We start from the raw sequence: 12,345 nt of genomic DNA on the forward strand, positions 1-12,345 counted from the left end.
AGAAGTAGATACCTAGTAGCTTATGTAACTCAATACTTACAACATGAAGCCTTTCATGATGCTATCTGCACCAGAACGTAGCGCAGACTCTAGGCCACACCAACCTTGAGAGGTTCTTCAGAATATTAGACTACCTAACGCCTTTTTACATGCATCTCACATTGATCGCGAGTCTTGTTACCTACATTATGTCCTTTCGCTCGTCCATTCCGTTCCAGCGCCGATGGCTAGACCCCTCGTGCCCCTCCGTGCCTGCTCCAACTCTGAAGCTAAGGTACCGTGGTACCTCCACTCATTCAAAGACACCCCACTTACCCTGCCAGGCATAGTTCTCTGCTTCCTATTGGAGGAACATCTTAGACGTAATTTCTCCGTCCACTCATTTGACTTCCATCTCCATCACTCCCAACCTTCTCCAACACTTCAACGACGCACAAATCCATGCCACTCCATACGCTTCGTATCGCCGGCCAGCCTCTCACATATCGTTGCAAAGAGGTTACAGCGATGCACTGCGCCATCTGCTAGATGCTCTACTGTTTCAGTGGCCATACCGGTTCTCTCCCGCCGGCCACAGGCTGCGGTCATCGGAGCTGACCGGTAGCGATCCGGACTTGCTTAGAGAAAAGCCATCGCTGGCACAGAGCATAGCTTACTTGGCTCGTCTCCAGATACACAGCAAGACAACTTACCGAATTCACTTCTTGATGCTGACCGTAGGGTTTCAGTATCTTCTGAGCTGAACACCACTGCCGCCGTGGCTCTCGTCACTTTCCTCGTCTCCAATATGCCGCTTGGTGCGTCTACACTTCTGGCGGTGTCGATAGGTCAAAAGAGAGATGACAACGGAAAAAAGTTCAACTCATGCACGACGGGCGAGCAAACCCGAGACTGGGCTAGGTACCAATCGCCGGATGATTTGCCAGGCACCCTCCGGCCTGCAGCTGTGCATGTCCCAGTTCAGCGCTAATGCTCAAGACGGGCTTGACTGGCCTTGTGCTGCATGACCAGACGACAGCTCTCCCAATAATGCCATCTTTCTCATCACCGTCTGGTATTGCCCTCCACGCGCGATTTCAGATTTCGGACACCACCCAGCCCTGTGCTGGTTGCCTTCGTGCAGATCTCGTGGCATTGGCGCAATCCATCTTCCCAGCAGATCCTGCCCACGACACAGGGCTACAGCTTACAGCAGATGCATCTTCCCTACCGTCTATTGCCGGAGCCCACGGACCACAGACGTGGGTGGGCGATGTTGGATGGATCGGAGCTTCAAGGGAAGTCCCTTGCTTGTCTCGGATTTCCTTCGTCTTGTGACGTGTGACGACTGTCTTTTCTCGAAGTCTGCAAATACCCCGCCATGACTGAGAGCCCTGCCCAGAGGATTCCTCCTCAAAGTGGGACTGAAACGCAGCGAGCCGACTTCATCCTCACCAATGCTGTCCATATCTTCACTCAAGATATCTGCAAATATGTGAGCTTGACCATCATTATCCTAGTAGGCTAACGCGGGCCATCAAAGAGCAGGAATTGGACACCAAAAGCCTCATTGTTGAGCTACCTGGAAACAGGAACCGCTTGCCGCAGTACCGGCGATGCACCTCGTTTCTCTGCACACTCCACCCCCTTCTCCATTTCTCTTAGCGTTCTTCTCGTCTAGTTTCCGATTGCCCCTCCCCCTCCCTCCCCCAACTGGGGGTGCAAGGGAGCGTCCCAAGGTGGCCCCGTTGTGCAGTTGTTAGCTTCTCCGGTCTTGGCTTTGAGTCTACACGATGCTCGATAGTTCGGGCCAATGTCCACACGAGCAAGGCCCTCGCGACATGTCAAATATTTATTTCTAGACTCATCCCACCCCACGCGGGCTTGCTGATACTGGAACAAGCCCATTAGCTCACGGAAATCATCCCGTCCTCCTCGTCGTCTCTCTTCTTTCTCCCTCCTATAAATACAACACCGGCCTCTACTCGTCTCTCTGGTAAGTATTACCTCTCACCTCTACTCACCAACCACACCACTCTTCTCTTGTGCTCTTCACCTCTACAACCTACCCCTCTCACTCACACTTTGCTCACAGCTCTCTCATTCATCCAGCTCACCCACCAAACCAGCCCATCATGACCGTCTCCAACGGAAGCAGTGGCGCTCGCCGCCCCCTCCCCGTCGGCATCTACGCCCCCACCATGACCTTCTTCGACCCCGAGACGGAAGATCTCGACATCCCTACCATCAAGAAGCACGCCGAGCGCCTGGCCAAGGCTGGTCTTGCCGGTCTGGTCGTCATGGGTTCCAACGGAGAGGCTGCCCACTGCACACGCGAGGAGAAGCTGGCCGTGACCAAGGCCACCCGTGAGGCTCTTGACGCTGCCGGCTTCCAGAGCACCCCCATCATTCTCGGTGCCACCGAGGGCAGTGTCCGCGGCACCATTGAGCTCTCCAAGGCCGCCCTCGAGGTCGGCGCCGACTACTCCCTCATCCTTCCCCCCTCCTATTTCCGCGCCCAAATGGACGAGCAGGCCATCTACGACTACTTCATCGCCGTCGCCGACCAGAGCCCCATCCCTCTTGTCCTCTACAACTACCCCGGCGCCGTCTCCGGCATCGACATGGACAGCGACCTGCTCATCAAGCTGGCGGAGCACCCCAACATCGTCGGCACAAAGTTCACCTGCGGCAACACGGGCAAGCTCACCCGCGTAGCCCTCGCCACCAACGCAAAGACCCCTTGGTCAGAAGGCTCCGGCTACATGGCGTTTGGCGGCATATGCGACTTCACGGCCCAGACCCTCGCCAGCGGCGGCAGCGGCATCATCGCCGGCGGTGCCAATGTCATGCCCAAGGTCTGCGTCAAGGTGTGGAACCTCTACTCGGAGGGCAAGAGGGACGAGGCCATTGAGCTCCAGAAGAAGCTCAGCCGCGGCGACTGGTTCCTGACAAAGGCTGCCATCGCGGGCACCAAGGGCGCCATCCAGAGCTACTACGGCTACGGAGGCTTCCCAAGACGGCCTCTGAGACGTCTGGAGAAGGCCCGTACCCTTTCTATTGAGGAGGGCATCAAGGAGGTCATGGACATTGAGAACTCCCTCTAATTGGAAGGCAATCTTCCTCGTTCTCATGATTTCATGCACTCATGAGAAATGATTTCAGCGTGCGGGCAACTTTTTTTGTGCCCGGCGTGACAGATGGTGGGGTAAACGTCCCCCTTCCCACCGATCACGGCCGTGGGGGTAGTTTCCCCGGGCTAGGTCTCGGAAGAATGTCCGGGGTGATGATGTGCCGAGCTCGTTGGCGTACCCCCCACCTCACTCTCACCAAGGTACCTAGCCTGACATAGCTCGAACTTTTTTGTCCTCATCCCTCCAAAAAGACACAAAGTGGGTTGGCATCTATCGATAGTTTTATAGGGAGTTTTTGGGCGCGGAAATAACGATTTGGGATGAGAGGTTGCATTTGTTGGTGCCATAGCCAACTTGGTACTCTTGCACTAAGAGATGCGCATAGTCAGAGATATCGTCCTCGGGACCGAGTATCCTAGGGGAGCCTCATAATAGATTTTATGATTTTTTTCAAATGACTATTCATGTTTCATTAATCATCCGTCTCTACCATGTTTTCTATACCATGCAGCAACGGTTCCAGTACCAAATTGCGCTTCCACTGCACGTCTGCGTTAAATATCACAGACCACCTAGACTCTATACCGCCTCGGATCCAGCTCCGAGATATCGGCGCTGGCCGTCTTGCCGTCGAGTATATACTCGGACATGAGTTTTCCCGTCGCGGGACCGTTCTGGATGCCCCAGCACGTGTGGCCGGCCGCGAGCCATAGGCCCGGGACCGATGTCGCGCCGATGAGGGGGCCAGACTCGTGTTGGGACAGGTAGCACGCCTGCTTCGCCTTGACGGAGGCGGCTGCCAGGGCGGGGCTGACGGTGGCGATGTACGAGATGATGTCGTCGCAGTTGGCTTCGTCTACTTGGACCTTGTCTGCTGTGTCTGGGAGGGGTGCGTCTTCATCTGGTTCGCCTAGAGTGTGGGGAGTATTGCCGTGAGCTTTGTGTCTTTGATGACTTGGGGTTTGGTTGATGCATATGTCCAAGGGGAAGGGACGGGAAGGGGGAAAGGGGGCAACGAACCACATGCATACACCTCGCCATACGGCCGCGCATAAATCTCCGGGTCGACGACGCGCTTGTGTTTTCTTTTTTGTCCTTTGCTGACCCGGTGCTCCGGCACAAAGTCGGCCGGGAGCCTGATGCTGGTGAAGACGGCGTAGGGGCTCACGTCGGCGTTGTAGACGACACTGTGGGCCCGCAGGCCCGTGACTTTGGACCGCGGCAGCAGGCGACCGGTCCACGGCCCCGCGGACACTAGAACGTCCGTCACGTCGTCGATCGTCCGGGTCTCGTTGGACTCGCGATCAAGGTACTCGACGCTCTTGACGCCGCCGCCGCCGCCGCCGCCTACGCTCTCACCGGAGATAATCCTCTTCAGCTGCGCGTTGGTCCGCACCTCGACGCCCTTTTCCTGCGCCAGCGCCGCCACGGACGTGGTGAAGTCGTAGGGATGCACCTGCGCCGTCTCCGTCGCTCCGGGCCTGCCCATCTCGGCGTACGTCTCGACGGCGGCCCGATCGATCCAGTCGAGGTCCCCCGGCACGACGCCGCCCGAATCTCGCAACATGGCCTCGGCGGCCTCGTCCTGCTTCGGCAGCCTTTCCCACCCCTTTTCCTGCTCGCCTTCGTTGGCGCCAGGCACGACAGCCTCAGGTTTCACGGCAGCTTGTTTAATGTTCTCGAGCGTCTGCTTCGTGACGCGGGCCTCGAAGCTGCCGCAATTGACGCGCCGGTAGCCCCATCTCTTCTCGCCGCCGTGCTCTGCGGCGAGCTCCTTGTGCAGGCGGTAGGAGAGTGGAACGAGGCAAGACGGGTAGGCCCAGAGGGCGAGTAGGCCGCCCGCTTTGCCAGAGGCGCCTGAGGCGATGGCAGTGGCCTCGAGTATTGTGATGCGATGGAGGGCAGGGTTGTATTTCGGGTGTCTTGTGAGGAAGTAGGCCGTTGTGGAACCGATGATGCCGCCACCTGCAAAGTGGCCATGCCCTTGATGTCAGTCTACTTAAAGTGGCGACGACGACGAAGACGACCCTGTTGTGTGGTAGACGTACCGACGATGACAATGTTGCGCTTTGCTTGGGGATCCATGGCTGGCAAGGGCGGTGTTAGTGTCGACAGGGCCTCTTCCTCGAGTATCCGTCTTGCAATGTCGAGTTGTCGTTTCTCGCGCCGCTGCTTCTTCGTCTTCTTCCTGACGGCGGGCATTTCGTCACCCCGTGGGGCGGCCGTGTCCTGCTTGACCCTGAGCTCCTTGAGGGGCACGGTCCGTGGCGGGGTAAGTTCCTTATCGATAGCGCGTGGTGACGGCGGCGGAACGTTGATAGAACGAGACCGCGGCCGGGCTGCGGCCCCCCCTCTTCAAGGTACTTTGGAGCAGGTATCCGTATCTGTTGGTAGCGGGTTGCAGTAAAGTCTCGAGCAGCCTGGCGTGATTCGGGTGATTCGCGTACTGGTGATTGGGAAAGATTGCGCTGAGAGAGACCGGGGCGGCAATTGGCTCAGGGTCGACCTTGCATTCCAAATACGGAAATCACCTCGGCGAGGGAGCTATGACGGAACAAGCATTGATCCGCCTCGGCTCGGCTGCGTCCTGCTTAGTAATTGACAATCGATGGGTGGCCAAATACCGATAACGTTATGAGCCGGTCTGGCGTGGCTGCGTGAGCCCCTCCATTGGATTTGAGATACCTACCTAGCCTCCCCGGCTCTTCGGTGCTCTTGCCTCGACTCGGGCAGTCTGCCGCCACGGAAGACCCGGACTTCAAAGTTGGTGCTGAACAAACTCGCAAAAGTCGATGCTTCAACACCCATCTGGACTGGCCGACTCGGGCACCGGAACAACAAATTCAGCCGACTGGCTCCACTCTCACATGAAGAGCCGGGTCTCGCGTTCGCTTCATCAATCCGAAGTAGTGATTCAGTATTGACCAGCTGATGAGTTGCCAGAGATGATGTCTTTTGGTTGACTTCAAGCGAGGATCTTGGGAACAGAGCTTACTGTATGAGTTGCGCTTTGTAGGCAATGCACTGTTGATACACATCTATCCACCTACCAGTGTCACCAGCGACCAAAGACAAGCTGTTACATTGGCATGTCTAGATCGAAACAAAACGGAACCAGGACATGCCGTCCCGTACCTCGGCCGATGCAGAGCTTGTCGACCCTCCCGCATCCATCGTGACGGAGCCCCACTTTCGACCGAAGACCCCGTCGTGCCCCTCTTGTTCTGGCCCATTCGAGGTGTCAAAGTGCAGCTCTGTGGAGGCATTGGAAGTGTGATGGTGCAACACTAACGGTAATGGAAGGTATCCGTAGGCAATTACGGAATCCTGTGCACGCATACGTGGTACCTTGGCCTGTTGGTGTGGCTTCGATGCGAGTGCACGCCCGTGCCCGGGGACCCCATTGGAAACCGGATTGAAACTTTGTCCCGGCAGCACCACTGGCGAAGGGAACAGGCGTGACAGGAAAGGACGACGCACTTCCCTTCCCGTCCGTCCCTGCATCACCCAATCCCTCCCTCGTGGCGTCACGCATGGCATGTTTCGTCAACTACATACCAGAGCCTTCTCTCTCAAAACAACTTCCACTGCTGCTTCCGTAGCTGTGCATCATCCAAGACTTTTTCTTCCTTACATCTACTCGCTCAAAACTTGTGCATCATCGCCGGACCGACCGCAACTAATCAACAAGATCCAATTGCGGGGTAATTTTAGAGCTATCGCAGAACAGCAACGCCAAATTCACACAACCGCAGTAATGGCTTCCGCAACAGGCTTCTACGACTTCAAGCCCTTGGACAGTACGTGCGATTCCCATTGTTGCGTGATAACTAACCAATCACCTTGAAAACGGTTTGGCTGACATGCATTCTTCCCCTCCAAAACAGAGCGCGGCCAAGAGGTACCCCTCGCCGACTACAAGGGCAAGGTCGTCCTCGTCGTCAACACCGCCTCCAAGTGCGGCTTCACCCCGCAGTACGCCGGCCTCGAGAAGCTCTACAAGGACATCAAGGAGAAGCACGGCGACGACTTCATCGTCCTCGGCTTCCCCTGCAACCAGTTTGGCGGACAGGAACCCGGCTCCGACGACGAGATCCAGAATTTCTGCCAGGTCAACTACGGCGTCTCCTTCCCCATCATGCAAAAGATTGACGTCAACGGTGATGCCGCCAACCCCCTCTTCCAGTGGCTCAAGGAGGAGAAGCCCGGCATCATGGGCCTCAAGCGCATCAAGTGGAACTTTGAAAAGTTCCTCGTCGGCCGCGACGGCCAGGTCAAGGGCCGCTGGGCCAGCACCACCAAGCCCGAGAGCTTGGAGAAGCCCATCCTTGACGAGCTGGAGAAGAAATAAACGCGAAAAGGAGAGAATGATACCCAGGGCGCGTTTAGCTACGGACCTATGAGGGCTATGTTGTGCTTTGTCTGGGACATCCGAGCCATACGCACAGGTCTTGTAGTATAGTTGACAAGCGCCCTACTCCCTTCGGTTTAGTATAGTACGGAGGATAATCAACAATATGAACCACTGTAGTGATTTGTTTTGTTACACGTCTGTCTGAAGCATTCGCAGTGTTTGAAGACGAGGTGGCAATCATAGGATGGCCTCAAAACGTGACATTCGTAGGCTTGGATAGCTTCACCTCATGTTTTCAGTATGACATGCACAGGCTAAATGATGCTTTTTGACTGAAGATTACTTCTAATTCCTTCGAGACCCATGGATTTTGTCTTGTACCTTTAAAATTTAGGCTAGGAGTTATGATAGGCAATATGATGGTGGATTTGCGTACGATGAAATACACACGCCTTTCCTAAGACCATTACTGAGGTGATTCCTCGCATTCCCAAATAGTCGAGCCATCGGGTCTTTCTTCATCTCATTCTAGGAATGACTGAAATCCACCCAATACTTGCTGTTCTTTGAAATCTATCCTCGTCACTTTGTGAAACTGATTCCGGTCAACATCAGCCATGAAAGTTGCTATAGTCAACGCAAACTTATTCGAGATGAAAACCCCAAGTGATCATAACCATCTTTAGGGTGAATCAAACTTTTGTGATAGTTTGATAGAAGACAGGGTTTCGAGGCCGGTTGAAAGACTCTCCAGCGTTGCATGGCTGCTTCTTTGAATGGCTTGTTGGCGTTGGCTGCTGCAGACTTGATGAGGGAGAGAAAGCAGAACTTCTCTTGGCCATTATACGAGGCTTGAGAAAGACAGTCTCTGTCATACTTGACGGGATATGTATCTCACTGATCTCCTCATTGCGGTAGAAAGCGAAAGAATGGATAGATTTGTCGATTACCTAGTCGCTGAATGTCTCCATCGTAGACATCAACAATGCTGAGATGTGACACTACTGAATACCGGGCCGAACGATCATGGCGCATGCAATGTTCAGTTTAACACTGTCTACTTCAATCTAAGTGAGTCTCCGTTGTATGCAAACGACATGAGGGAAACTACGTCACTACAAGATGGACGACTCGCGCGTAGCTCCTGCCCAGGTGCCGTCGTCGAATCGCTTTCGAGGAAGATCTATGCCATTTGTTGCCTACCCGATGGAGACAATAAAAGGTATTCTTGCCGCTTCACTTCGTGGAGTCGTTTTCAGAGTAATAGCAATTCGTGGTATATTTTCCAGCCTCAAGGGATTCGGTGACTGATTCTTTGCCGCCTTGCACGAGGGGCTTCGTTTCTGTTATTGGTTCTTCCAATGGATTTTTCGCTGTTGTATGGAAAGAGTAAAATGGCAAGTGAATCACGGCAATCTCAATCTGTGTTTGTGAGACAGCTGGTATACGGGAAGCTCTGTTGACCCTCAAGGTCCTCAGGGACCTTGACTGCCGTCTTAGACGGGTGAGTACACGTAAAAGTAACGCGCTTCTTCTGGTACAACAGTGAGCCACTAGTCGGCGTAAAATTGTATGCCGTCTCTCTTGAGTAACCGTCGTCCTTAAGAAGACGGAACGATCAGGGTTGGATTGGAAGATGGGAATTAGAAGCCGTCGCGTAAGTAGACTCCAACACTTGTGACCCAGGACATTGACAGAGATACCATACGAAAGTCCAACCTGATATTTGCGTCTCGCAACCCATGTTTCTTTGTAAAGCACACATATGTTGAAGTGACTAAATAATAGTCCGCTGGTACAGAGTTAGACCAAATTGCTTCTAAGGGGCCATTATTCTGTGACAGTTCCCTTGAAGTCTGGATCCAATTAGGATCGATCTAAGCAGCCAGTCAAGCCCTGAACCCATGATCCATCAAGTATAAGGCTCTATTACCGTACATTGTTGTCACTTAAGAGCATACTATCTCCTACTATTCCTTACAAGTGGTTTCTTGTCTTGTATCGCATTGTTTCAATCAACGTCTCCTAGTTCCAAACTATCAGCTACGGGCGACATTCTAGACGTTATTCTGCAGGCGGAATATACCAGACTTTGGCGCGACCTGAAACCCGTGCATGGATGCAGATGGGCTATGCTCACATGTATCAGAATGGGTCTGCCTCTAGGGCTGTATAAAGCCAGGCTCATCCCCTACAAGTAGTCGGATAGCCGTATGACTGTTTATACCTAGTGTTACAAGTCAAGAAGCAACAACTTTCACTAGACTCTACTGAGATACGTAGCTCCTTAACATGTTCACGGAAGTCGTTTAAAACTATATGTCTAGGCTTGATCTAGAGAAATGTCCCTCCGATATTGGAACCATGGTCAGGACTCCGAACGTTAGATACTTCATAAATCAAGGTCACAACGAGCGTGGAGGCTCGAGCTATATGTCGACGCGAAGTCACTCGTAAACCTTCTTTAACACTTGGAAGCCCATGTTGACTAGAGAGAGGCGAACTCGGTATTCGAATAGCAGTGTAGGGAATGATCGAGAATCTACTTCGATACGGAAATTTAGTCTTAGAAGTAAGTCACGATCAAGCTTCAGAGGTTGAGCTGAGCTCCAACTAATCCGCATCCTGAGTTATGAATCATGGCCTTTACATTAGAGACGGGATGACGACCCGAGACAGAGTAGATCATAAGGAACACGTCTGTCTTCGTACTTGCAAACTAGGATAGTCCCAACCAATATGAGCGATCCGGGGCCTCAAGTTTTTATCGGAATCAGAGAAAGCGTTATACATCAAGCCACGGAAACATCGGGACTATACCATAAGCCATGGCCAGGGCGAATATCGTACAGATATCAAGTTAAGGCCTAAAGATGATCACAAAGCGTATACGACTATCAGTAATCATGTGCAAACGGGATCTCCAATGCATGGCATTTAATTTGCTACAGATGCCTACTAAGCCCAAGACAACACTCGTTGGTACGCGAGACCGCCACGACGAAACACAGCTTCAACCTTCCAATTCATCTCACTATCTCTCCTTTCTCAAAACCCAGAAGACAGAAACAGATATTTTGCCATATGCCGCCACGCAAATGAAACCAGAAACCCCCCACGGCACGCGACTCACCGTCACACAAGGCTCCATCACCACTGCCTCATCTCCGTCCCACTGCAAACCAAACAGTGGGAAAGCCAAGATTTGCCCCCTCGTGGGCGTGCAGAGACATAGAGAGACACAGAATCGTGAAATCTGGCTCACGCCCCCCTGGGTCGTGCGCTCTTTTTTTTTTTTTGCGGCATTGCACAAATGCACAATGCGCCTGTCAAGAAAGACCCCCATCCTCGACTCCATAGTACCGGTGAAGTTATGGGACTTCATCGCGTGCCCAGGTGCCCAATGCTTCTCGCTTGAAGAGCACACGCCCCCAAGTGCCGGAGACGATCAAGTAATAGAAACTAGGTTGGCCATGTCGTCCTTTCTTTTCCTACTTCTTCTTTTGCTTCATCTTGCCTGCCGTGTCACTGCAACGCCAGATTCGCCTCGGACCTACAGATGCAAAGGCAAGGCTCGGGAGACGGTGGGAGGCAACAAACGTGAAAAATGCCCAGGCAATGGCGCGAAGCGGGACGAACGAACTTTTGACGAGCAGGGGAAGGGGAAAGATGTAATGAGAAAGGAAACAAAGTAAAATAAGAAGGAAGAGGGTATTTTGGTTAGTGCTGTATAACGCCATTCAAAGAGAGAATTGCGGAAGTTACAGAATTTTCTCTTCACTCGTAATTCTATCAACAATGACCAAGAGCAACACGAGAACACTAATTCCAGAGCCGCCGACTTGGCTTTCCCATGCATACCCGTATTATTGGATATCCTCATTCCTTCTCGACATGTGCGGTAACACCAGGCGGGACTTTCACCAGGAGCTTGGTCCACTCCGGCCGGTACTGCCACTGCTTGTTTTTTTGTAATTCTTCATGCTTGTGAAAGTTGACAGTTGCAGCCAAGACATGGAACCTACAGAGGTACAGTAGTACCAGTAACATGCAATTGCCGCTTCACTTTGAGGTCTATCTGGATCCATCCAAGATCGGGTCATGAACCCCAAAACCACAACAACAGTGAAGCCATTATTGTTATTAGGGGGGCGGCGATCTTGCGTGCCATTGTGAAGCACCCGAGCCCCGTTTGCGGGCCGGCAACGGCTATGGAGAGAGGAGGGGCGACAAAAAGATCCTGGGGCCGGTCTCGAGGTCTAGACATCGATATCTGATGGACGCAACACACACAGAGAGAGAAAGGTCCAGAATTTCTAATTACAATTTGGACCTCGAAAGAAGGTGTGGCGATGGAGCACTACCACTACCCACAGATGGCAAGAAACGTCGTCCGATGTCGCGGATCAGCGAATCGATTTTCCTCCTGGGGAGGACGCACATCTCGAGGTGGTGGAGGGAGGGGAGAGGTGTGACTTCTGATATGAATGGGATGCCCACAGATGCGCAAGCAAGAATCGTCCGCGTCAGAGACCGAGAATCTCTCACCATCTTCAGCGAAGCTTAGGTATATCTCGAGAAAGGTCACGCTTTGCTGTAGTCGCCGCCCAGAGCCCAGTGGTGGGAAAGGGAAAAAGGGTTCAGAAGGCTAGACCACCACCACCCCTTCTTTCCCAACTTCATCTCATTGGGTCGAAGCAAGTAGAGCATCGCCGGGTAGGGTTGCATACATGGAGTTCATTCTCTGTCTCTACTTCTCTATGACAAGCATCGAGACATGACCCAGCTCTTTTTCGCAGCAAAGTCGGAGAAGAAGAGACGAGACTGGGAAAGTCTACCCAAGCGAGAAACGTCCGAGGGGTAAACAAAAGAACCTCA

At 53.0% G+C, this 12,345-nt stretch overlaps 4 protein-coding genes across 4 annotated transcripts; 2 read left to right on the forward strand and 2 right to left on the reverse strand.

The window, feature by feature from the left end:
- Positions 1-1,360: 1,360 nt before the first annotated feature.
- CLUP02_08125 (dihydrodipicolinate synthetase) lies at positions 1,361-3,086 on the forward strand (the record flags this gene model as incomplete). Its single annotated transcript, XM_049287115.1, has 3 exons — positions 1,361-1,498; positions 1,842-1,975; positions 2,075-3,086. 3 exons carry the CDS (start codon positions 1,361-1,363, stop codon positions 3,084-3,086), a joined length of 1,284 nt encoding a protein of 427 aa, XP_049144258.1.
- Positions 3,087-3,685: 599 nt separating this feature from the next.
- On the reverse strand, positions 3,686-6,723 carry CLUP02_08126 (FAD dependent oxidoreductase; the record flags this gene model as incomplete). The annotated part of the gene is made up of 11 exons (XM_049287116.1): positions 3,686-4,067; positions 4,145-5,096; positions 5,162-5,360; positions 5,416-5,559; positions 5,645-5,657; positions 5,803-5,921; positions 5,981-6,041; positions 6,109-6,189; positions 6,235-6,367; positions 6,462-6,611; positions 6,672-6,723. 11 exons carry the CDS (start codon positions 6,721-6,723, stop codon positions 3,686-3,688), a joined length of 2,286 nt encoding a protein of 761 aa, XP_049144259.1.
- A 147-nt stretch (positions 6,724-6,870) lies between these two features.
- Positions 6,871-7,464, forward strand: CLUP02_08127 (glutathione peroxidase; the record flags this gene model as incomplete). Its single annotated transcript, XM_049287117.1, has 2 exons — positions 6,871-6,913; positions 7,001-7,464. The coding sequence occupies 2 exons, from the start codon at positions 6,871-6,873 to the stop codon at positions 7,462-7,464; spliced, it is 507 nt and encodes a 168-aa protein (XP_049144260.1).
- Positions 7,465-7,933: 469 nt separating this feature from the next.
- CLUP02_08128 (uncharacterized protein) lies at positions 7,934-10,091 on the reverse strand (the record flags this gene model as incomplete). The annotated part of the gene is made up of 11 exons (XM_049287118.1): positions 7,934-7,979; positions 8,054-8,062; positions 8,129-8,360; positions 8,418-8,455; positions 8,529-8,636; positions 8,708-8,889; positions 8,951-9,050; positions 9,143-9,244; positions 9,310-9,344; positions 9,531-9,597; positions 9,919-10,091. 11 exons carry the CDS (start codon positions 10,089-10,091, stop codon positions 7,934-7,936), a joined length of 1,092 nt encoding a protein of 363 aa, XP_049144261.1.
- Between the last annotated feature and the right edge of the window lie 2,254 nt (positions 10,092-12,345).

Source organism: Colletotrichum lupini, chromosome 4, assembly GCF_023278565.1.
Source record: "Colletotrichum lupini chromosome 4, complete sequence".
In the NCBI taxonomy this organism is placed as follows: Eukaryota; Fungi; Ascomycota; class Sordariomycetes; order Glomerellales; family Glomerellaceae; genus Colletotrichum; species Colletotrichum lupini.